The sequence below is a fragment of the Pseudophryne corroboree genome (assembly GCF_028390025.1).
Source record: "Pseudophryne corroboree isolate aPseCor3 chromosome 3 unlocalized genomic scaffold, aPseCor3.hap2 SUPER_3_unloc_13, whole genome shotgun sequence".
Taxonomy (NCBI): Eukaryota; Metazoa; Chordata; class Amphibia; order Anura; family Myobatrachidae; genus Pseudophryne; species Pseudophryne corroboree.
The window spans coordinates 2,905,026-2,930,549 of NW_026967501.1; the positions used below are offsets into that span (position 1 = coordinate 2,905,026).

Consider the following 25,524-nt stretch of genomic DNA (forward strand, 5'->3'; position numbering starts at 1 on the left):
ACGGTGTGAGTGGTGTGGCTGGTATGAGTCTTACCCGGGATTCAAAATCCTTTCCTTATTGTGTCAGCTCTTCCGGGCACAGTATCCTAACTGAGGTCTGGAGGAGGGTCATAGTGGGAGGAGCCAGTGCACACCAGGTAGTCCTAAAGCTTTCTTTAGTTTAGGCCCAGTCTCCTGCGGAGCCGCTATTCCCCATGGTCCTTACGGAGTCCCAGCATCCACTACGGACTACGAGAAATAGATTCACCGGTGAGTAAAATCTTATTATCCACTGCATGTGTCTAACAAACACAGTTTTCTGTTTCACAAGCTGCCACTCATGTAAACTATGAGGAGTGTTAGATTTTAGCTTTAGGTGTATACACGTGTTAATTAAAGTCTAGTACCACGAATAGTACCCTAGCGCCGGTTCCTCTGCTTCTCTCTCTCTCTCTCTCTCTCTCTATATATATATATATATATATATATATATATAAACAATAGATGAAAAATAAAAAAGAGGGTAGTTGCAACTACCATAAATCACTGTGGCATAATGCTTGTAAGTCCACCGTGTACCCAATCTGTGATGGTGCTGGAGAGTGTGGCTTGTGTGCCAGCTGAATGTCCACAGGGATCCCGCAGCCGAAGGTCTCCTCACACTCCCTGGGGCGTGCGTCGCCCGCTGCAAATTCAGAAGTAGAGGGGCAGGTGTGTTAGCCGGCTAGATGCAGCCACGAGGGACCCGCTGTATATAGATCACCTCTTTCTCTCCTTAGACATGCACCGTCCACAGGTAATTGGTGGGAGAGAGGCTGATATAAATTGTCGGCTTGCTGCAGCCGCACGGATACCGCTGTGGATAAAACACCTCTCTATAGACGTGCACCGTCCGCAGGTAATTGGAGGGAGAGAGGCTGATATAAATTGTCGGCTTGCTGCAGCCGCACGGATACCGCTGTGGATAAAACACCTCTCTATAGACGTGCACCGTCCGCAGGTAATTGGAGGGAGAGAGGCTGATATAAATTGTCGGCTTGCTGCAGCCGCACGGATACCGCTGTGGATAAAACACCTCTCTATAGACGTGCACCGTCCGCAGGTAATTGGAGGGAGAGAGGCTGATATAAATTGTCGGCTTGCTGCAGCCGCACGGATACCGCTGTGGATAAAACACCTCTCTATAGACGTGCACCGTCCGCAGGTAATTGGAGGGAGAGAGGCTGATATAAATTGTCGGCTTGCTGCAGCCGCACGGATACTGCTGTGGATAAAACACCTCTCTATAGACGTGCACCGTCCGCAGGTAATTGGAGGGAGAGAGGCTGATATAAATTGTCGGCTTGCTGCAGCCGCACGGATACCGCTGTGGATAAAACACCTCTCTATAGACGTGCACCGTCCGCAGGTAATTGGAGGGAGAGAGGCTGATATAAATTGTCGGCTTGCTGCAGCCGCACGGATACCGCTGTGGATAAAACACCTCTCTATAGACGTGCACCGTCCGCAGGTAATTGGAGGGAGAGAGGCTGATATAAATTGTCGGCTTGCTGCAGCCGCACGGATACCGCTGTGGATAAAACACCTCTCTATAGACGTGCACCGTCCGCAGGTAATTGGAGGGAGAGAGGCTGATATAAATTGTCGGCTTGCTGCAGCCGCACGGATACCGCTGTGGATAAAACACCTCTCTATAGACGTGCACCGTCCGCAGGTAATTGGAGAGAGAGAGGCTGATATAAATTGTCGGCTTGCTGCAGCCGCACGGATACCACTGTGGATAAAACACCTCTCTATAGACGTGCACCGTCCGCAGGTAATTGGAGAGAGAGAGGCTGATATAAATTGTCGGCTTGCTGCAGCCGCACAGATACCGCTGTGGATAAAACACCTCTCTATAGACGTGCACCGTCCGCAGGTAATTGGAGGGAGAGAGGCTGATATAAATTGTCGGCTTGCTGCAGCCGCACGGATACCGCTGTGGATAAAACACCTCTCTATAGACGTGCACCGTCCGCAGGTAATTGGAGGGAGAGAGGCTGATATAAATTGTCGGCTTGCTGCAGCCGCACGGATACCGCTGTGGTTAAAACACCTCTCTATAGACGTGCACCGTCCGCAGGTAATTGGAGGGAGAGAGGCTGATATAAATTGTCGGCTTGCTGCAGCCGCACTGATACCGCTGTGGATAAAACACCACTCTATAGACATGCACCGTCCGCAGGTAATTGGAGAGAGAGAGGCTGATATAAATTGTCGGCTTGCTGCAGCCGCACGGATACCACTGTGGATAAAACACCTCTCTATAGACGTGCACCGTCCGCAGGTAATTGGAGAGAGAGAGGCTGATATAAATTGTCGGCTTGCTGCAGCCGCACGGATACCGCTGTGGATAAAACACCTCTCTATAGACGTGCACCGTCCGCAGGTAATTGGAGGGAGAGAGGCTGATATAAATTGTCGGCTTGCTGCAGCCGCACGGATACCGCTGTGGATAAAACACCACTCTATAGACGTGCACCGTCCGCAGGTAATTGGAGAGAGAGAGGCTGATATAAATTGTCGGCTTGCTGCAGCCGCACGGATACCGCTGTGGATAAAACACCTCTCTATAGACGTGCACCATCCGCAGGTAATTGGAGAGAGAGAGGCTGATATAAATTGTCGGCTTGCTGCAGCTGCACGGATACGGCTGTGGATAAAACACCTCTCTATAGACGTGCAACGTCCGCAGGTAATTGGAGAGAGAGAGGCTGATATAAATTGTCGGCTTGCTGCAGATGCACGGATACCGCTGTGGATAAAACACCTCTCTATGGACGTGTGCCGTCCGCTGATAAATCAGAAGGAGAGAGGTAATTGTAGATTCAGTCCGGTGGATAAGGGGAGGAGACCTTTTTTTATTTTTCATACTGTGACCAATCATTTAGTCGTCTTAACAGTTTATATGTTCATTCGTTTGCTTTATAGTGCATTTATATGAATTTTCTATATTGTTATATCGTGACCTTCTAGTGGAAATAGGGACAGCATATAGTGTTTTTTATATATATATATATATATATATATATACATTTTGAATTGCCTTTTGACTCCTTTGGTAGTAAAATCTTTTTCAGGTATTTCAATGTTTATAGTGTTAAGAGCACTTCTATTATTCCCCTTTCTATTATTATACAGGGACAGCAGCTTGTAGTGTCCTGGTATTTTTATTATTATTATTATTATTATTATTATTATACATTGGGAGTGGTGGTGATGTCACAGTGATTTCACTTATATCTATAGTAGTAATACAGGGACATGACTGGGTGAAGTGAGGGGGATCTGGGAGCATCATAGTGACATCACTTAGATCTATAATTATAATAATAATTCAGGGACATGACTGGGGAGGTGAGGGGATCTGGGAGCATCACAGTGATATCACTTATATCTATAGTAATAATACAGGGACATGACTGGGGAGGTAAGGAGGTCTGGGAGAGTCACAGTGACATTACATATATATAGAGATTATACAGGGACATGACTGGGGAGGTGAGGGTATCTGGGAGCGTCACAGTGAGATCACTTATACCTCTAGTAATAAAACAGGGCCATGATTGGGGAGGTGAGGGGATCTGGAAGTGTCACAGTGACATCAGTTATATCTATAATAATACAGGGACATGACTGGGGAGGTGAGGGGATCTGGGAGCATCACTGTGACATCACTAATAGCTATAGTAATAATACAGGGGCATTACTGGGGAGGTAAGGGGATCTGGGAGCGTCACAGTGAGATCACTTATATCTCTAGTAATAATACAGGGGCATGACTGGGAAGGTGAGGGGATATGGGAATATCACAGTGAGATCACTTATATCTCTAGTAATAATACAGGGGCATTACTGGGGAGGTAAGGGGATCTGGGAGCGTCACAGTGAGATCACTTATATCTCTAGTAATAATACAGGGGCATGACTGGGAAGGTGAGGGGATATGGGAATATCACAGTGACTCACTTGTATCTATACTAATAATACAGGGACATGATTTGGGGAGTTGAGGGGATCAGGGAACATCACAGTTACATAACTTATCTGTAGTAATAATACAGGGATACTGTTCACTCTAGAAATAATGTTAGGCATCTGAAAAGGGTTCGTGGCCATGTAAAATGGGGTTTGTGGCCATAACACATAATTTAAGTGGGTGGTGCGGCCCACAGATGTTACTGCAGGGGTCGTGGGCGGCCGGCGGCTTCACTGTTGGAGACGTGCCCAGCACCTATGATGTGCTGGGCTTTCCCCAAGCTCTCCTACCATGAATGGATACCGTCCGAACGCGCACGTGCAAGACATCTTTACACGCTGAGAGGGCAGGAAGTGGACGGCAGTTTTAGCAGGGTGCCGCAGGAAGGGCAGAGTGGATTTTGCCCTTAAAAAATAGGGCAAGCTGCGGCGCCCTGCTAAAACAGCCTAGCTTGTACACTAAGGGACATGACTGGGAAGGTGAGGGGATCTCGGAGTGTTACAGTGACATTACATATCTAAAGTAATGATACAGGGACAAGATGGGAGCTGAGGGGATCTGGGAATGTCACACTAACATCATTTATATCTCTAGTAATAATCCATAGATTAGACTGGGGAGTTTAAGGGATCTGGAAACATCATCATCAATTTTTTTTTTCAGGGGACGTGTCTGGGTGATGACTGGAGAGGTGACTGCTGGGAATGGGACATTATACAGTAACACCAGGGGACGTGTCTGGGTGATCACTGGAGAGGTGACTGCTGGGAATGGGGACATTATACAGTAACACCGGGGGATGTGTCTGGGTGATGACTGGAGAGGTGACTGCTGGGAATGGGACATTATACAGTAACACCGGGGGACGTGTCTGGGTGATGACTGGAGAAGTGACTGCTGGGAATGGGACATTATACAGTAACACCAGGGGACGTGTCTGGGTGATGACTGTATCACTGTGTGTGTCAGGTTCCTATAAGGTGTCAGGATGTCACTGTCTATGTCTCCGTGCAGGAGGGTGAGTATATAGAGGAACACAGGGGTCTGTACAAGGACGTGATGATGGAGAATCACCGGCCCCTCACATCACTGGGTAAGAGGAGACTGTCATGTATTGTACAGGGGAGAGCAGGTATGGGGGCCCCCTATATACACACGTCATCTGATAATCACATATATACACTGTACTCAGTCACTGTGTGTCTCCTACAGATGGGCCCAGTAACAGAGATACCCCAGAGAGATGTCCCCGTCCTCTGTATTCCCTGGACTGTACAGAGGAGAATCACAGGATCCCACAGGAGGATCAGGTAGGTGGGATTTAGGGTCTCACCCATATACCAAAGTGACTGTCACTATATGATCTGTAGAGGAGCTGTGTGTATTATACACTGATATTATACTGTTTCACCTCAGTTTAATCTAACACTATGCAAATGTCATTGTATTTTTTGGGTTATTTAGGAAGAACGTCTGTCTGATATAAAGGCAGAAGATATAGAGGGAGAAGAAGAGACGTATGTGACTGATATAAAGGCAGAAGATTTAGAGGGAGAAGAAGAGACGTATGTGACTAATATAAAGGCAGAAGATATAGAGGGAGAAGAAGAGACGTATGTGACTGATATAAAGGCAGAAGATTTAGAGGGAGAAGAAGAGACGTATGTGACTAATATAAAGGCAGAAGATATAGAGGGAGAAGAAGAGACGTATGTGACTGATATGAAGGCAGAAGATATAGAGGGAGAAGAAGAGACGTATGTGACTGATATAAAGGCAGAAGATACAGAAGGAGAAGAAGAGACGTATGTGACTGATATAAAGGCAGAAGATACAGAAGGAGAAGAAGAGATGTATGTGACTGATATAAAGGCAGAAGATATAGAGGGAGAAGAAAAGACGTATGTGACTGATAGAAAGGCAGAAGATATAGAGGGAGAAGAAGAGACATATGTGACTGATATGAAAGGAGAAGAGACGAATGTGACTGATATAAAGACAGAAGATATAGAGGGAGAAGAAGAGACGTATGTGACTGATATAAAGACAGAAGATATAGAGGAAGAAGACGAGACGTATGTGAGGGGTGATCAGCAGTGTAAGAAGGAGGAGATCCCTACAGATATCAGCACAGGTGAGTAATAAACACTTATTACAGAAGTCACATATTCTCATTGCTCAGTCACTACAGCAATCTCTTATCCTACACCCTCCTCCGCCATCAGCCCTGTTCTCAGTTGGGTGTTTCTAACACAAGGCTATCCATGACAAATATCACATATAGAGAGATATTACACACAACACTATAATGTTATTAAAAGTAACAAGCAGAAGTTTATAATTAGCGATTATCTATAAATGTGTATATATATATATATATATATATATTTATATATGTATATAATTAGTATTGTTTTTTGTAGAGTGCCTAATTTATATGCATTTTGTTAGATGATGCAGGTATGAAATATTTCCTGCTATACTGAAATATAATTCGTATAAGATTCAGAAATAAAATGAAATTTGAATCTAGAACTTCAAGTAAAACAGAGTAAAAGCTTATCACAAGTACATATCTGTATAATCATAAGACAAGCGTTTTGCACTTGTTGTCACCCTTGCATGGGCTGGCTTGTTCTTATCCACTCCAATTCACTCTAAATCCAAATTGGGTGTCATCCAACGCGTTTCGTCAATAGTGACTTCTTCAGGGGTGTTTTCTGTTAAAGGCTTTATCCTCAAATATCAATTGTGTAGACTTGAAATAATTGTGTAACCTTCAGACTGTAATTGTGGACTTGTTCATGAGGAACACATTCCTAATTACTTGTGAATAATAGTTCCTGCTCTGTGCAGTTCTGAGGTTATGACTTTAGGCAATGTAATGGCCAGATCCAATATTGCTCAATCTAAGGTCTCCCAGTAGCCTTACTACATACATAAATGTGTCTTGCACTCAGTATTTTAACTAACAATAATAAACAGTGGAGTTTTAGTTCATGTATTGCTCAATGCATTTAAGCCTGCAGCCCCCGACAAGGGACCCCACTATACTGCAGGTGCTACTCTATTGCTAAAAATAATTACCAGAAAAACAGCTATCACATTAGTGTTAAACTTTAGGTATGCTCTCAGCGGTGGAACAGTGACCGAAAGGCTTGGATTGGTTTTCAGAGCACCAGTCTGACGTGCCACCACATCTCACGTTGCCCTCCAATTCACCAGATCTGGGACTGTTTGGCTGGGTCCGGCATTGTACTGTTGGTGCAGTTCCTGATGGGTTTGTAACGATTGGTGGTTGCTAGGCGCCCTAAATGCCTGTTGTCCCGATTTGTCATGATCTACTTTCGCCCACTGTTCCGCCGCTGAGATTCTTGGTGTCCATACTTCTTCCACTGTAGATGGATACTACTCACGGTCTACAATGGATCACCAACAAACAAATGCCGGTCTCGGCCAAAACCAATGGCTCCCTTTTGCCAGTTGCATCACGTGCACGACCCATGGTTTCATCTGAAAAAGAAACAATATCTCAACAAATTTGCATTGTATCAATACCTCAGACATTCACAATAATCATCCAGTAGTTTTAGTGTCGCCATCTACACGCATGTGCACGTCCTGTGTCGTTAATATACCTGGTGGAACCGTCCATGATGCCATCCGTCGCTCACTCCAGCGCATCAAATGACGTCATCTGACACGCGCTATGTCCGGGGATACGAGTGAACCTCATCCACGTGACCTATTGTAACCAATGAGGACGAAAGTATCAAGTAACCTGCCAACAAAACAGTGCAACAACACCGATCAAATTCTATCCTCTTAGATAGATATGTATATCTTTCTCTGGCAGGGTGTATAGGTTATCCACAGGATAACATTGGGATAATAAGATTTTAAACCTACCGGTAAATCTATTTCTCCTAGTCCGTAGAGGATGCTGGGGACTCCGTAAGGACCATGAGGCTTTTCCAAGGAGGAGGTGGAGCAAATGAGTGGTGTGTCCCCGTCGGTTGTGCCTACTCAGGAATGGATGGATATGTGGCATATGTTGAATGCAAGTGTGGCATCCTTACATAAGAGGCTTGATAAGGCTGAATTAGGGGGGATATCAGGGGGTCAATCCTCGGATTGGACTGACTCACAGGGCCCGTCGGGGTCTCAAAAGCGTCCCTTAACACAAGACACTACTACCGACACGGATTCTGATTCCAGTGTCGACTATGACGAAGTGAAATTGCACCCTAGGGTGACCAAAAGCATTCAGTGTATTATTGCGGCAATAAGGGATGTGTTGCATATTGTGGATGAACCCTCGGCCCCCGACACAAGGGTGCACATGTTTAAGGGAAAGAAACAGATTATTAACTTTCCCACATCTCATTAACTAAATGATTTCTTTGAAAAAGCTTGGGAGACTCCGGAAAAGAGACCGCAGATCCCCAAAATAATTTATATGGCATTCCCCTTCCCTAAACAGGACAGGGAGCGTTGGGAATCACCTCCCACTGTGGACAAGGCCCTGACGCGCTTGTCCAAGAAAGTGGCGCTACCGTCTCATGACACAGCTGCCCTTAAGGACCCTGCAGATCGCAGGCGAGAAACTACCTTAAAGTGTATTTATTCTCATACTGGAGCAGTCCTTAGACTGACAATTGCGTCGGCATGGGTGTGTAGCGCGATTTCAGCTTAGACAGATGAGCTGACAGCTGATTTTGATAATATGGATAAGGATACTATATTCTTAACTCTAGCCCATATTAAAGACGCAGTCTTATTTATGAGGGATGCTTAAAGGGACATTGGATTGCTGGCTTCTAGGGCCAATGCCATGTCTATCTCAGCGAGACGATCCTTATGGACTCGCCAATGGACGGGTGATGCAGATTCCAAAAAACATATGGAAGTTCTACCCTATAAGGGAGATGTATTGTTTGGGGATGGGCTGACGGACCTGGTTTCCACAGCTACAGCAGGTAAATCAAACTTTTACCATTTATTCCCCAACAGCAAAAGAAAGTACCACCCTATCAGATGCAGTCCTTTCGGTCGCACAAGTCCAGAAGAGGTCGGAGATCCTCCTTCCTCGCCAGAGGTAAGGGCAGAGGCAAAAGAGCACCTGCTTCGGCAGCTGCCCAGGAACAAAAGTCCTCCCCGGCTACTCCAAAACCCACAGCATGACGCTGGTGCTCCCCTGAGGGAGTCCGCACCGGTGGGGGCACGTCTTCGACTTTTCAGCCAGGCCTGGGTCAGCTCAGACCTGAATCCTTGGGTGTTGGAAATAGTTTTCCAGGGTTACAAACTGGAATTCGAGGAGGTGGCCCCGCGCCGATTTTTCAAGTCGTCCCTACCAGCTTCCACATCGGAACGGGATGTAGTGTTAGCTGCAATTCATATGCTGTGTCTACAGCAAGTAATAATCAGGGTTTCCCTGACCAAGCAGGGAAGAGGTTACTACTCAACCCTCTTTGTGGTCCCGAAACCGGACGGTTCGGTCAGACCTGTTTTGAATCTGAAATCCCTAAACCTGTACATAAAAAGATTCAACTTCAAAATGGAATCACTCAGAGCGATAATAGCCAATATGGAGGAGGGGGAGTTTATGGGGTCTCTGGACATAAAGCATGCGTACCTTGAAGTCCCCATATACCCCCCCACCAATCAGGAATACCTGAGATTCGCTGTACAGGATTGTCATTACCAATTTCAGACGTTGCCGTTTGGGCTTTCCACGGCTCCGAGGATTTTCACCAAGATAATGGAGGAATTGATGGTTGTCCTGCGCAAACATGGAGTCACAATTATCCCATACTTGGACGATCTCCTGATAAAAGCGAGATCCAGAGAGAAATTGCTGAGCAGTGTGGCGCTCTCTCTGAGAGTGCTCCAGCAACACGGTTGGATTCTGAATCTACCGAAGTCACAGTTGATTCCGACAACTCGACTAACGTTCCTAGGTATATACTGGATACGGATCAAATTAAGCTCTTCCTCCCACTGGAGAAAGCCCATGACATCCAGAACATGGTCAGAGACCTGCTAAAACGAAAAGGGTGTCAGTTCACCAATGCACTCGAGTTCTGGGAAAATAGTGGCGGCCTACGAGGCCATTCCCTTCGGAAGGTTCCATGCAAGGACTTTTCAATGGGACCTTCTGGACAAGTGGTCGGGGTCCCATCTGCACTTACATCGGAAAATAACTCTGTCCCCAGGGGCCAGAGTGTCTCTCCTGTGGTGGTTGCAAAGTACTCACCAGCTGGAGGGTCGCAGGTTCGGAATTCAGGATTGGATCCTGGTTACCACGGACGCGAGCCTCCGAGGATGGGGAGCAGTCACTCAAGGAAGACATTTTCAGGGACTGTGGTCAGACCAGGAGTCCTGTCTACACATCACTGTGTTGGAACTCAGGGCCATTTACAACGGCCTTCGACAAGCGGAGAGTCTTCTTCGAAACCTACCGGTTCTGATTCAATCAGACAATGTCACAGCAGTGGCTCATGTGAACCGCCAAGGCGGGACAAGAAGCAGAGTCGCAATGGCGGAAGCCACCAGGATTCTTCGCTGGGCGGAAAATCACGTAACCGCTCTGTCGGCTGTCTTCATTCAGAAGTCCCTGCCGGAAATCACCAAGACTGTAGTGAAGGGCACCGATCATGGGCTGGCAGTGTCTGTAGCTCCCAGACAAGCGGTTGGTTTCAGGAGGGCATGTGGCTATATTGCCAGTTTTGAAAATGACCACTTCTGGCAGGGAAGCCCAAATCTGAAAAAACTGGGCGGGTGAACCAGGTCAGTAATAAGGCAGGAGAGGAGAGGGTACTAGGATGCAGTGGCACAGGGTAGCGTATCTGGCTGCACAGGAACCCCACGTGTATGTCCTCTATATTTCACAGCTCCACCAGATTCACCCGTAGCACCATGGGTTAGGAGGAGAGGAGGAAATGCCGGAACAATGCTGGAGTGATGACATGCAATCGTTCCGTGTAGACCGATTTGAAAACCCACGGTGTTACCAGAGCGTCTACTGCTACTGCCTGAGGGTCCCGAGACCTGGTACAATACCTCCGAAGCTTTATGTTGAGGCGTGACGCCATCATGTCTGTTTGAGGAGTTCCCCAAAGACACGTTACGTCTGCAAAGACTTCTTGATGAAGTCCACACTCTCCTGGATGGAGATCGTATCTGCTGAGGAAGTCCGCTTCCCAGTTGTTCACTCCCGGAATGAAGATCGCCGACAGCGCCAGCGCGTGTCTTTCTGCCCAGAGGAGGATTCTTGTAACCTCTGACATTGCAGCCCTGCTCTTCGCTCCACCCTGCCTGTTTATGTAGGACACCGCTGTGACGTTGTCCAACTAAACCTGAATGGCTCGATCTTGCAGAAGATGAGCCGCTTGTAGAAGGCCATTGTATATGACCCTTAGTTCCAGAATTTTATTGGAAGGACCGATTCCTGGCTTGACCACTTTCCTTGGATGTTTTCCCCCTGGGTGACTGCTCCCAACCTTTGAGGCTTGCATCCGTGGTTAGAAAAATCCAATTCTGAATCCAGAACATGCGGCCCTCGAGCAGGTGAGAAGTTTGCAGCCACCAGAGTAGTGAAATTCTGGCTTTCGGCGACAGGCATATCCGCTGGTGCATGTGAAGATGCGATCCCGACCACTTGTCCAGGAGATCCAGCTGGAAGAACCGTGCATGGAATCTTCCATAGTGTATTCCCCAGAAGGTGAATACACTGATGAACAGATACAGAGCTATCTTAACAGCAGTGTAGACCCTTGGGCACAGCAATGCACTTGGGCCCCTACCCATCCTCCAGCAGTAGGGGTGGGGGTGCTGTCAGCGGCAGCTTTGATGTCCCACGGGCGGTAGGGGGTGTTCTATTTTTTGCTCAGCATGTAGGACCTGTAGAAATAATTTCTGCTAATTACTCCTTTCCTGCACAGATGGGGCAGGAATGAGAACACTAAACTGTAGAAGGGGACATTGGGCTGAATGACGGGGCCCTGGTACATGACTTTCAGGTTGGTAGGGAATGTTTAATACGTAGGGGAGGGGTTGATAGTGGAGTGGGCTTAATATTCATAATTTTCTGCCCGGAGGGCAGCTTGCTTGACTGCAGATATCTCCAGTTCCTGGAAATAGATTTCTTAACTTTAATGGGATGCAAAAAACTAGAGTCCCAGGAGGTAATGGAGACTTGTGGATCAGAGTTCAGGAGCCAGAGCAATCCACCAACAAAAATATAAAACTGCATACCAGGCGTGTGGAGCTGGAGCAGAGACAAGCTGCTTGAAGGCTGATATCTCTGGTTCTGGGCATAGAAGAGACAAGCTGCCAGTGTTCACCAAAAGGGGAGAGTCCCAGCTTTTTGCGTATACCCTCAGAAAAAATCTAAGTTAGACAGAACCCGAGATATCTGGCTGGGAAGGACAATTAAATGGCTTGGATGGGGACCACTGTTTTGAAGTCAGATATCTCCGGTTCCCCAGTGCCGATTTTTCAAAAATCTGGTAACCTTGGAAAGAGGGGACCCTCAGCTATCAGCCTAGGGCCCTTTTACTCCTGGGGCCCTTTGGCAAGAGACCATTGAGCCCATACGAAAAGACGGCCCTGAACAGATACCCGGGGAGGTTTCAAGACATCCCTGACCATTGATTGGATCACCAACGCTTTCTCCATCGGTAGAAACACCCTCTGCACTTCTGTGTCAAGTATCGTCCCCAGGAAGGTCAGTCTCCTTGTCGGTTCCAAATGTGACTTTGGAAGGTTCAGGATCCACCCATGATCCCAGAGTAATTGAGTTGAGAGCGCAATACTCTGCAACAGCTTCTCCTTAGAAGATGCCTCTATCAGCAGATAATCCAGATATGGAATTATGTTCACTCCCTGTTTGCGTAGGAGGAGCATGATCTCCGCCATGACCTTGGTGAACACCCTAGGTGTTGTGGAGAGGCCAAATGGCAACGTCTGGAACTGATAGTGACAGTCCTGTAGTGCAAACCGTAGCTAGGCCTGGTGAGGTGGCCAGATCAGAATGTGAAGGTACGCATCCTTGATATCCAGGGATACTAGGAATTCCCCCTCCTCCAGACCTGAGATCACCACTCTCAGAGACTCCATCTTGAATTGGAAAACCCTCAAGTTAGGGGTTCCACAACTTCAGGTTCAATATAGGCCTTCCTAGCTGGTGGTGCTGCGGAGGGAAGAAATGTTGAATTACCCGCAGTCACCGTGGAAATCCACGCATCCAGTGCGTCCCCAAATAGTGCCTGACCTGTGAATGGCAGGTTCTCCACACTTTTCTTGGATACTGCATCCGCAGTCCATTGGTGTAGCCAGAGTCCTCTGCGTGCCGAGACAGCCATGGAAGTAGCAGGCCAATGTCCTTCATGGCCTCCACCATGAAACCTGCAGAATCCTGTAAAAACAAGTAAATTTCACTCCTATCCATAGTATCTCAGTCCTCTAGTAAGGTGCCTGACCACTTTACTATGGCTTCAGAAATCCACGCACAAGCAATAGTGGGCCTTAAAGCCACGCCTCTAGCTGTGTATAGTGATTTCAGCGTAGTTTCAATCTTGCGATCAGCCGGCTCATTTAAGGCGGTTGAACCAGCGACAGGTAAAACCACCTTTTTAGACAGCCTAGATACAGAAGCGTCTACTATAGGTGGGTTTTCCCACTTCTTCCTATTCTCTTCAGGGAAAGGCAAAGCAATGAGAATTCTTTTAGGGATCTTGAATTTTTTCTCTGTGTTTTCCCAGGAATTTTCAAACAAGGAGTTTAACTCCTTAGAAGCAGGGAAGGTAGGCGAGGACTTCTTATTTACTGTAAAATAAGATTCCTCTACTTGTTCCGGAACTTTCTTAGAAATATGTAAAACATCCCTAATGGCTTCAGTCATTAGCTGCACCCCTTTAGCAAGGGCTACATCCCCCCCCCGCCCTGCATATCCCCATCACCGTCCCCTGTATCAGAGTCGGTATCAGTGTCAGCTTGCATTATCTGGGCAAGTGTACGTTTTTTGGGGTATGTAGGGGGGGTTTTAGATGAAGTAGTGGGAGCTGAATACTTCAAACCCACTACAGATTGTCTCAAAAACTGCGTCTCTTTCTCAGTATGTGACATCCTTGTTGAAATCTGGGATATCATTCCCCTTAAAGACTCCACCCATGGGGGTTCGGAGTCAGAAGGCTGAGACAGCACATTGCAGTCCTGAGTACATGGAATAGACTCCTCAGGAGAAGATAAACACCCTGCAGCACAGGACACAGAGTCCTTAGACATGGCAATGTGGATATACACACACACACACACACACACACACACACACACACACAGGAAAATGTCAGACACAGTTTCCCCCAGAGTACCTTCAGAGAGTCACAGAGTATAAGGAGCCAGCCACACAGCGCCCCTGTAGGCAGTTATTATGATAAAAGCCCGGCGCTGACTGACTAACCTTAATAGGGAGGGCAGCGCTCCCTGTCAGTGTCCTAGTTCCTATGATCTGCAGGGAGAAAATGGCGCTGGTGAGTGCTGGATCCGCTCTGAGAGGAAGCCCCGCCCCTTGTAATGGCGTGCGGCTTCCCGCACTAATTGTTTATACTGGCCTGAGGATTTTAGTGATAACAGGGGGATTAGCCCCTGTTATCTGCGTGACCAGTGTAGGGTTTATCTGCACTGGCTCAGGACGCTCCTCAAAGCGCCTACACTGTATGTTGCTGAGCCTTCCTGGAGCGCAGCCTGTCAGAGCTACGCTCCCACCCTTGTGCCGCCATACCCTGCCGCTAACTGAGACGCTGGCGCTGCACTCACCACTTTTCTTTCTTCTGGCTCTGTTAGGGGTTGGCGGCCGTGCTGCGGTAGTGAGCAGTCGCCTCATGGTCTTGCGATCAGCACCCTCAGGAGCTCAGTGTCCTGTCATCGGAGTAGGGAACCATTAACTCTTCAGGAAGTTGGTTCCTATTCCCGACCCCCCCTAAGTCCCATGAAGCAGGGAGTCTGTTGCCAGCAGCCTTCCTGTAACCTAACTAACTCTAAAAAATACAAAACTTAGAAAACTCCTAGGAGCTCCCATAGCTGTGACCGGCTCCTCCGGGCACATTTTCTAAACTGAGTCTGGTAGGAGGGGCATAGAGGGAGGGGCCAGCCCACACTATTAAACTCTTAAAGTGCCAGTGGCTCCCAAAGGGCCCGTCTATACCCCATGGTACTAAATGTACCCCCGCATTCTCTAGGACGTAAGAGAAAGTAGATTATAACCTAGCAGATGATGATTACAGGGTATCATATGGCGTATTGCATGTAAAGTACCTTGTACCACACCTACTCTGCTGTAGCAATATACCTTATATAAGGGTGAGTAACACATGTACAGGCTTACCAGCGTATGAGCACACACATAAAGGAATGCTACCTTACCAATGCTTCTAGGAGTAACGTTAGGAGACATTACTCTGATCCATAAGCTCATATGACTGATGTTATTGTTCATCTAGAATCTCCAATTCATACGATATGTTCCCCAGCCATTGTTTTACATTGGTGCTGACATAGGACTTGGCGAGTGACTACATCTCCATTTATACTTCATGGTTAGTTACCAGTACAAGAGAGAGATATATCTAAGTCTTATTAGAATTTCTCTAACGTCCTAGTGGATGCTGGGGACTCCGTAAGGACCATGGGGAATAGACGGGCTCCGCAGGAGACTTGGCACTCTAAGAAAGATTTAGTACTACTGGTGTGCACTGGCTCCTCCCTCTATGTGCCTCCTCCAGACCTCAGTTAGAATCTGTGCCCGGCCAGAGCTGGGTGCTTTTACTGGGCTCTCCTGAGCTTACTAGTAAAGAAAGTATTTTGTTAGGTTTTTTATTTTTAGAGAGCTTTTGCTGGCAACAGACTCTCTGCTACGTGGGACTGAGGGGAGAGAAGCAAACCTACTAACTGCGGCTAGGTTGCGCTTCTTAGGCTACTGGACACCATTAGCTCCAGAGGGATCGAACACAGGAACCTAACCTTGGTTGTCCGTTCCCGGAGCCGCGCCACCATCCCCCTCGCAGAGCCAGAAGACAGAAGCCGGTGGGTTGAAGCAAGAAGACGTCAAAATTGGCGGCAGAAGACTCCTGTCTTCATATGAGGTAGCGCACAGCACTGCAGCTGTGCGCCATTGCTCCCACATTACACCCACAGACTCCAGTCACTGTAGGGTGCAGGGGGCAGGGGGGGGCGCCCTGGGCAGCAATTGAGTACCTCCTGGCAAAAGCAGCATTTATACAGCTGGGCACTGTAATATGCATGAGCCCCTGCCATTAATTTTACACAAAATCGCGGGACAGAAGCCCGCCGCTGAGGGGGCGGGGCCTTCTTCCTCAGCACTCACCAGCGCCAATTTCTCTCCACAGCTCCGCTGAGAGGAAGCTCCCCAGGCTCTCCCCTGCAGACTCACGGTAGAAAAGAGAGGGGGGGGGCACATAAATTTAGCGCTTTAATCATATATACAGCAGCTACTGGGTAAACAATAAGTTACTGTGTGATTCCTGGGTCATATAGCGCTGGGGTGTGTGCTGGCATACTCTCTCTGTGTCTCTCCAAAGGGCCTTGAGGGGGTCCTGTCCTCATATAGAGCATCCCCTGTGTGTGTGGTGTGTCGGTACGTGTGTGTCGACATGTTTGACGAGGAGGGCTATGTGGAGGCAGAGCAAGTGCAGATGAATGACGTGTCTCCGCCGACGGCGCCGACACCCGATTGGATGGATATGTGGAAGGTGTTAAATAATAATGTAAACTCCTTGCATAAAAGGTTGGATAAAGCTGATGCTTTGGGACAGTCAGGGTCTCAGCCCATGCCTGATCCTACAGCGCAGAGACCGTCAGGGTCTCAAAAGCGCCCACTATCCAAAATTGTTGACACAGATATCGACACGGATTCTGACTCCAGTGTCGATGACGATGATGCAAAATTGCAGCCTAAAATGGCTAAAGCCATCCGCTACATGATTATAGCAATGAAGGATGTATTGCACATATCAGAGGAAAACCCTGTCCCTGACAAGAGGGATTATATGTATGGGGAGAGAAAGCAAGAAGTGACTTTTCCCCCTTCACATGAGTTAAATGAATTATGTGAAAAAGTGTGGTATTCCCCCGATAGGAAAGTGCTGATTTCCAAAGGTTACTTATGGCGTATCCTTTCCCGCCAATGGACAGGATGCGCTGGTAATCCGCCCCTAGGGTAGAATTAGCTCTGACACTCTTATCTAAGAAGGTGGCCCTGCCGTCACAGGATACGGCCGTCCTAAAGGATCCTGCAGATAGGAAGCAGGAAAGAATCCTGAAGTCTGTTTATACTCATTCTTGTACTCTACTGAGGCCGGCGATTGCGTCGGCCTGGATGTGTAGTGCTGTAGCAGAATGGACAGATAATCTGTTTGAGGAGCTGGATACTTTAGACAAGGATACCATTTTACTGACCCTGAGGCATATAAAATACGCTGTCCTATATATGAGGGATGCCCAGAGGGACATTTGCCTACTGGGCTCTAGAATAAATGCAATGTCAATTTCTGCCAGAAGGGTCCTGTGGACTCGGCAATGGACAGGTGATGCCGACTCCAAAAAGCACATGGAGGTTTTGCCTCACAAGGGTGAGGAATTGTTTGGGGACGGTCTCTCGGACCTAGTTTCCACAGCTACGGCTGGGAAGTCAAATTTTTTGCCATATATTCCCTCACAGCCTAAGAAAGCACCGTATTACCAAATGCAGTCCTTTCGATCACAAAGAAGCAAAAAGGTCAGAGGTGCGTCCTTTCTTGCTAGAGGCAGGGGTAGAGGAAAGAAGCTGCACCATACAGCTAGTTCCCAGGAGCAGAAGTCCTCCCCGGCTTCCACTAAATCCACCGCATTACGCTGGGGCTCCACAGGTGGAGCCAGGAGCGGTGAAGGCGCGTCTCTGACATTTCAGCCACCAGTGGGTTCGCTCACAGGTGGATCCCTGGGCTATACAGATTGTGTCTCAGGGATATAAGATGGAATTCGAAGTGACGCCCCCTCACCGTTACCTCAAATCGCCCCTGCCAGCTTCCCCCATTGAAAGGGAAGTAGTGTTAGCGGCAATTTACAAGTTATATCTCCAGCAGGTGGTGGTAAAGGTTCCCCTCCTTCAACAGGGAAGGGGATACTGTTCCACAATGTTTGTGGTACCGTAACCGGACAGTTCAGTCAGACCCATATTGAATTTAAAGTCCCTGAACATTTATCTGAAAAGATTCAATTTCAAAATGGAATCGTTCAGTGCGGTCATTGCAAGCCTGGAAGAGGGGGATTTTATGGTGTCTCTGGACATCAAGGATGCTTACTTGCATGTCCCCATTTATCCACCTCATCAGGAGTACCTCAGATTTGTGGTAGAGGACTGTCATTACCAATTCCAGACGTTGCCGTTTGGGCTCTCCACGGCACCGAGAATATTTACCAAGGTAATGGCGGAAATTATGGTGATCCTGAGAAAACAAGGAGTCACAGTTATCCCAAACTTAGACGATCTCCTCATAAAGACGAGATCCAGGGAGCAGTTGCTGATCAGCGTAACACACACTCAGGAAGTGTTGCGACAGCACGGCTGGATTCTGAATATCCCAAAGTCGCAGCTGATTCCTACGACGTGTCTGCCCTTTCTGGGCATGATTCTGGACACAGACCAGAAGAAGATGCTTCTCCCAGCGGAGAAGGCTCAGGAGCTCGTGACTCTAGTCAGAGACCTCTTAAAACCAAAACAGGTATCGGTGCATCACTATACGAGAGTCCTGGAAAAGATGGTGGCGTCATACGAAGCCATTTCATTCGGCAGGTTCCATGCGAGGGCCTTTCAGTGGGATCTGTTGGGCAAGTGGTCCGGATCGCATCTTCAGATGCATCAGCTGATCACCCTATCCCCCAGAGCCAGGGTGTCTCTTCTGTGGTGGCTGCAGAGTGCTCACCTTCTCGAGGGCCGCAGGTTCGGCATACAGGACTGGGTCCTGGTGACCACGGATGTGAGCCTCCGAGGATGGGGGGCAGTCACACAGGGAAGAAACTTTCAAGGGTTGTGGTCAAGTCAGGAGGCTTGTCTGCACATAAATATCCTGGAACTAAGGGCCATATACAACGCTCTGAGTCAAGCGGAACCTCTGCTTCGTAACCAACCGGTGCTGATTCAGTCAGACAACATTACGCAGTAGCTCATGTAAACCGCCAGGGCGGCACAAGAAGCCGAGTAGCGATGGCGGAAGCCACCAGGATTCTTCGTTGGGCGGAGAATCACGTGCAAGCACTGTCAGCAGTGTTCATTCTGGGAGTGGACAACTGGGAGGCAGACTTCCTCAGCAGGCACGACCTCCACCCGGGAGAGTTAGGACTTCATCAAGAAGTCTTCACTCAGATTGCAAATCGATGGGAACTGCCACAGGTGGACATGATGGCATCCCGTCTCAACAAAAAGCTACAAAGGTATTGCGCCAGGTCAAGAGACCATCAGGCGATGGCTGTGGACGCACTAGTAACACCGTGAGTGTTCCAGTCGGTCTATGTGTTTCCTCCTCTTCCTCTCATACCCAAGGTGCTATGAATCGTAAGAAAAAGAGGAGTGAGAACAATTGTTCTCATTGTTCCGGATTGGCCAAGAAGGACTTGGTACCCGGAACTGCAAGAAATGCTCACAGAGGACCCATGGCCTCTGCCTCTCAGACAGGACCTGCTGCAACAGGGGCCCTGTCTGTTCCAAGACTTACCGCGGCTGCGTTTGACGGCATGGTGGTTGAACGCAGGATTCTAGCAGAAAAAGGCATTCCGGATGAAGTTATTCCTATGCTGATAAAGGCTAGGAAGGACGTGACGGCAAAACACTATCACTGTATATGGCAAAAATATGTTACCTGGTGTGGGGCCAGGAAGGCCCCTACAGAGGAATTCCAGCTTGGCCGGTTCCTGCACTTCCTACAGTCTGGAGTGACTATGTGCTTGAAGTTGGGATCTATAAAGGTCCAGATTCCTGAAATCCCACTGGTTTGAGCCACTTAAGACCGTGGAGCTGAAGTATCTCACGTGGAAAGTGGTCATGCTATTGGCCTTCGCTTCGGCTAGGCGTGTGTCAGAATTGGCGGCTTTGTCATGTAAAAGACCCTATCTGGTTTTCCATATGGACAGGGCAGAATTGCGGACTCGTCCGCAATTTCTGCCGAAGGTGGTGTCATCTTTTCATTTGAACCAACCCATTGTGGTGCCTGCGGCTACTCGTGACTTGGAGGATTCCAAGTTGCTTGATGTAGTCAGGGCTTTGAAGATCTATGTAACCAGGACTGCTGGAGTCAGGAAAACTGACTCGCTGTTTATCCTGTATGCATCCAACAAGCTGGGTGCTCCGGCTTCAAAGCAAACCATTGCTCGCTGGATCTGTAACACGATTCAGCAGGCTCATTCTGCGGCTGGATTGCCGCATCAAAAATCTGTGAAAGCCCACTCTGTGAAAGCTTACTCCACAAGGGGTCTCGGCATTACAGCTTTGCCCCCCAGCTACTTGGTCGGATTCAAACACATTTGCTAATTTCTACAAGTTTGATACCCTGGCTGAGGAGGACCTTGTGTTTGCCCATTCGGTGCTGCAGAGTCATCCGCACTCTCCCGCCCGTTTGGAAGCTTTGGTAAAATCCCCATGGTCCTTACGGAGTCCCCAGCATCCAAGAGGACGTTAGAGAAAATAAGATTTTACTCACTGGTAAATCTATTTTTCGTAGTCCGTAGTAGATGCTGGGCGCTCGTCCCAAGTGCGGACTTTCTGCAATACGTGTATATAGTTATTGCTTAATAAAGGGTTATGTTATGTTGGCATCCATTGTTTGATGCTCTGTTGTTGTTCATACTGTTGACTAGGTAAGTTTATCACAAGTTATACGGTATGATTGGTTTGGCTGGTATGAGTCTTACCCTGGATTCCAAAATCCTTTCCTCGTAATGTCAGCTCTTCCGGGCACAGTTTCCTTAACTGAGGTCTGGAGGAGGGGCATAGAGGGAGGAGCCAGTGCACACCAGTAGTACTAAATCTTTCCTACAGTGCCCAGTCTCCTGCGGAGCCCGTCTATTCCCCATGGTCCTTACGGGGTCCCCAGCATCCACTACGGACTACGAGAAATAGATTTACCGGTGAGTAAAATCTTATTATTACATTTGTTATTGTGAGTGTTCTCAGGAGGGTGGACACAATGATAGTCTGAGACACAGTATTATAAAGCCTTCATTAAAAGTTATGTTTTATTATACACACACATTTACAATTAAGTGTCCCAGAGAGTCGTCTTCTATTGTTTACAAGATTAATATTGTTACAGAAAATGTCACATTTCCATAATGTATTTTATTTCCAGCAGATGGACACACAAGCAGGAATATCTCAGAAGGACATCTAATGTTATCCTTGGATTGTGACATTAAAGATAATGACAGTAGACAGGATTCTCCAGGAGCTAACCCCATTACCCCAATTATACATCCAGCTCTATCAGCTGGTCCCCCTGATCCTGCAAAATATTCTCCTGATCACTCTGATATTGGTGCATCTGTTACAGCTCTGAGAGTAGATACATTGTTTCCATGTTCTATAGATGCCAAATGTTTTACACAGAACACAAAGCCTATTAACCCACACACAGGTAAGGCAGGTGAAAGGCCACTGATATGTCCGGAGTGTGAGAAATGTTTTACATACAAATCAGATCTTGTTATACATCAGAAAAGTCACACAGGTGAGAAGGCATTTCCGTGTTCTGAGTGTGGGAAATGTTTTGCACGGAAATCACGTCTTGTTAGACATCAGAGAAGTCACACAGGTGAGAAGCCATTTCCATGTTCTGAGTGTGGGAAATGTTTTACACAGAAATCAGATCTTGTTAAACATCAGAGAAGTCACACAGGTGAGAAGCCATTTCCATGTTCTGAGTGTGGGAAATGTTTTACACGGAAATCAGATCTTATTATACATCACAGAACTCACACAGGTGAGAGGCCATTTCCATGTTCTGAGTGTGGGAAATGTTTTGCACAGAAATCAGATCTTGTTAAACATCAGAGAAGTCACACAGGTGAGAAGCCATTTCCATGTTCTGAGTGTGGGATATGTTTTGCACACATATCAAATCTTGTTATACATGAGAGAAGTCACACCCGTGAGAAGCCATTTTCTTGCTCTGAGTGCAGGAAAAGTTTTACCTGGAAATCCCTACTTGTTATACATCAGAGAAGTCACACAGGTGAGAAGCCTTTTCCATGTTCTGAGTGTGGGAAATGTTTTGCACTGAAATCAGATCTTGTTAAGCATCAGAGAAGTCACACAGGTGAGAGGCCATTTCTATGTTCTGAGTGTGGGAAATGTTTTGCACACAAATCAGATCTTGTTAGACATAACAGAAGTCACACAGGTGAGAAGCCATTTCCATGTTCTGAGTGTGGGAAATGTTTTACACAGAAATCACAACTTGTTATACATCAGAGAAGTCACACAGGTGAGAAGCCTTTTCCATGTTCTGAGTGTGGGAAATGTTTTGCACACAAAACCGTTCTTGTTAGACATAACAGAAGTCACACAGGTGAGAAGCCATTTCCATGTTCTGAGTGTGGGAAATGTTTTACACGAAAATCAGTTCTTGTTATACATCAGAGAAGTCATACAGGTGAGAGGCCATTTATATACTCTGAGAAATAAATCAGCTCTTGTTGCACACAATAGACATCACTCAGTTGAGGAACCATTTTAATCTTCTGGAGTATACTCATCATTGCCTTGCGTTGTTCTTCAAGGTTCTTATCCTATCTCCTATGCTTTTTGCAATATACATGCTACCACTGGGTATAATAATCAGATGTCATGTCCTCATCTACCACTGCTATGCAGATGACCTGTCTTTTGCTCCGGGTACTGAGAATCCAGTACCAATCCTAAATGGTTGTCTAGCTGAGCTCCAGGTGTGGGTGATGCCAGTTGGCTGTGACTCAGTCCTGGTGAAACAGGTCCTTTTGATAGAAGCTCACCAACAAAGGACAGGGCTACAGCTCAGCTTTGCCTACCAACCAGAATTACGCTTGGGGGTTCAGAGTTACAAAATGCTGATCATGGGGGTGATTCCGAGTTGTTCGCTCGCTAGCTGATTGTAGCAGCATTGCACACGCTAGGCCGCTGCCCTCTGGGAGTGTATCTTTGCTTAGCAGAATTATGAACGAAAGATTAGAATAGCGAATAGAAAATTCTTAGCAGTTTCTGAGTAGCTCAAGACTTACTCCTACACTAAGATCAGCTGAGGCCATTTCGTTCCTGGTTTGACGTCACAAACATGCCCTGCGTTCGGCCAGGCACTCCCCTGTTTCTCCAGACACACCCGCTTTTTATCCTGGCACGCCTGCGTTTTTCTGCACACTTCCAGGAAACGGTCCGTTTTCGGCCAGAAACACCCACTTCCTGTCACTCACACTCCGATCACTTCAACACTGAAAATTCTTCGTTCTGCCGTGAGTAAATCTACAAAGTTTTGAACTAAAATACTTGTCACACTGCTCATTTTCGCATTAATTGCTCCGTTGCTAAAATCGGCAACAAGCGAACAACTCGGACTGACCCCCCATATGCGGAATCTTGGTGTCCTGGATGGTGGAGTGACACTTAGACATCAGGTATCAGCCACAATCAGATCCTCATCTGAGGAACAGAGCCAGACTCCAGCACTTTATTCCCTCAGAAGATCTACCTACAGTCATACATGCACTTTTATCATCACACATAGACTACTGCAATGTCCTCTACCTGGGTCTCCCAGCAAAAGAATTGCATCGGTTGTAGCTTGTACAGAATGCAGCAGTCAGGCTGTTACCTAATCAGCCCGTTCCTGCCACATAATACCCATTCTCTGCTCCCTTCACCGGCTGCCTGTAAGATTGTGACTCTATTACATAATCTTACTGACTCTCCCAGCCCTACATGACCAGGGTCCATGGTACCAGATGCAGCTTCTGCCTCCTTACTGTCCTACTTGCTTCCATCTGCAGATGGACTGTTACCAGCTGTACCAAGAAACTCCAAGCAGTGCTGAGATGTCAGGGGGGGGGGGACAGGGTGGGTGGCAGTAGTGCTGTGGCGGAGGCTGCCGGAGGCACTGTCTGTGGGTAATATTGTCCCCAAGCAGCGCTAAGGTGTCAGAGGGGAGACAGGGTAGTGGCAGTAGTGGGGGAGGACAGGGTGGGTGGCAGTAGTGGGGCGAGACAGGGCGGGTGGCAGTAGTGGAAAGAGGGTGGATGGTCACAGTGCAGTACCAGCGGCTGATGGAGGCAGTAAAGAGGTGTATGGGTCACGCACAGAACCAGTTGATAATTAGCAATAAAGGTAATGTCAAAGCGCTATGAGGGGAAGGGGGAGATACCAGTATGTTTACAGCTCTTTTTTGAACTAATGAGATGAGTGGAATATTTATTTTTTAAGCAGTATGTTTGGATTCCATATATATGCCTTCTGGGGCGTCCTCAGCAGGTAGTTATAAGCTAGCTTTCCCTATCTATACCTTGCTGTAGTGGTGACTTCTGGCTCCCGTGGCTGGTTTCCAAGCTCCTGCTTCACTGTATTCACGGCCAAATTGCGGGTTACGAAGCACTTCCGGTCGCGGCAATGACGTACTTCCGGTCACACGGACCAACGCGTTTCATGCCTCAGCACTTAGTCATGGACTAAGTGCTGAGGCATGAAACGCGTTGGACCGTGTGAAATCAGCCACGGGAACAAGAAGTCACTACAGCAAGGTATAGATAGGGAAAGCTAGCTTATAACTACCTGCTGAGGACACCCCAGAAGGCATATATATGGAATTCAAACATACTGCTTAAAAAATAAATATTCCGGACACTCATTAATTCAAAAAAGAGCTGTAAACATACTGGTATCTCCCCCTTCCCCTCATAGCGCTTTGACATAACCTTTATTGCTAATTTTTAAACAAAAAGTCGAAGCAGCTCACATATACAGGCGCAGAACTGGAAAGTTTCTATACCCCAGTTGATAATTAGACCTAATGATGATTCTGCTTCCTTATTTCTAATTAATCCCTTGTATGTGTTACTGTTATTTGCTGTCAGCCTTTATGTGTGTTCTGTGTAATAATCCTGAAAGTAGTGCTGCTACCGATCTCATATCATTTGTAGTAACTTGGAAAAGATGAGATATGAGGTGCACTCTGGGAGCTTATAGGGGGTTAATCAGAGATGATCGCAGATGTGACATCACGCAGCCCCTGGAAAATGGTCCCGGCCCACCCGCGTTCACCCCTCAGGGATGCGGCCACAATGTGTGTCTGTGCGGCCCCTGCACGTGCATTTTGTCACCACCAGTAAACTGCTGCGGACCGCTATTGTGGTTGGGCCTGAATGACCCCCATAGGATTTTGGCTCTCCTGATATGTATCTGTTTTACTTACCTGCAATACTATAATGTAACTTGAATTGTTTCTGTGCTTTAAAGG

General features: G+C 47.4%; 1 protein-coding gene across 2 annotated transcripts; it reads left to right on the forward strand.

Moving 5' to 3' along the window:
• The first annotated feature begins 5,013 nt into the window (after window positions 1-5,013).
• Window positions 5,014-24,113, forward strand: LOC134983349 (zinc finger protein ZFP2-like). Of its 2 annotated transcripts, none has more exons than XM_063949056.1 (4): window positions 5,014-5,090; window positions 5,210-5,307; window positions 5,462-6,131; window positions 21,397-24,113. In XM_063949056.1, the coding sequence occupies exons 1-4, from the start codon at window positions 5,057-5,059 to the stop codon at window positions 22,728-22,730; spliced, it is 2,136 nt and encodes a 711-aa protein (XP_063805126.1). In that variant the 5' UTR covers window positions 5,014-5,056; the 3' UTR covers window positions 22,731-24,113. The 2 variants fall into 2 exon arrangements, with proteins under 2 accessions (XP_063805126.1, XP_063805127.1); XM_063949057.1 differs by having other exon boundaries at window positions 21,400-24,113.
• The last annotated feature ends 1,411 nt before the right edge of the window (window positions 24,114-25,524 follow it).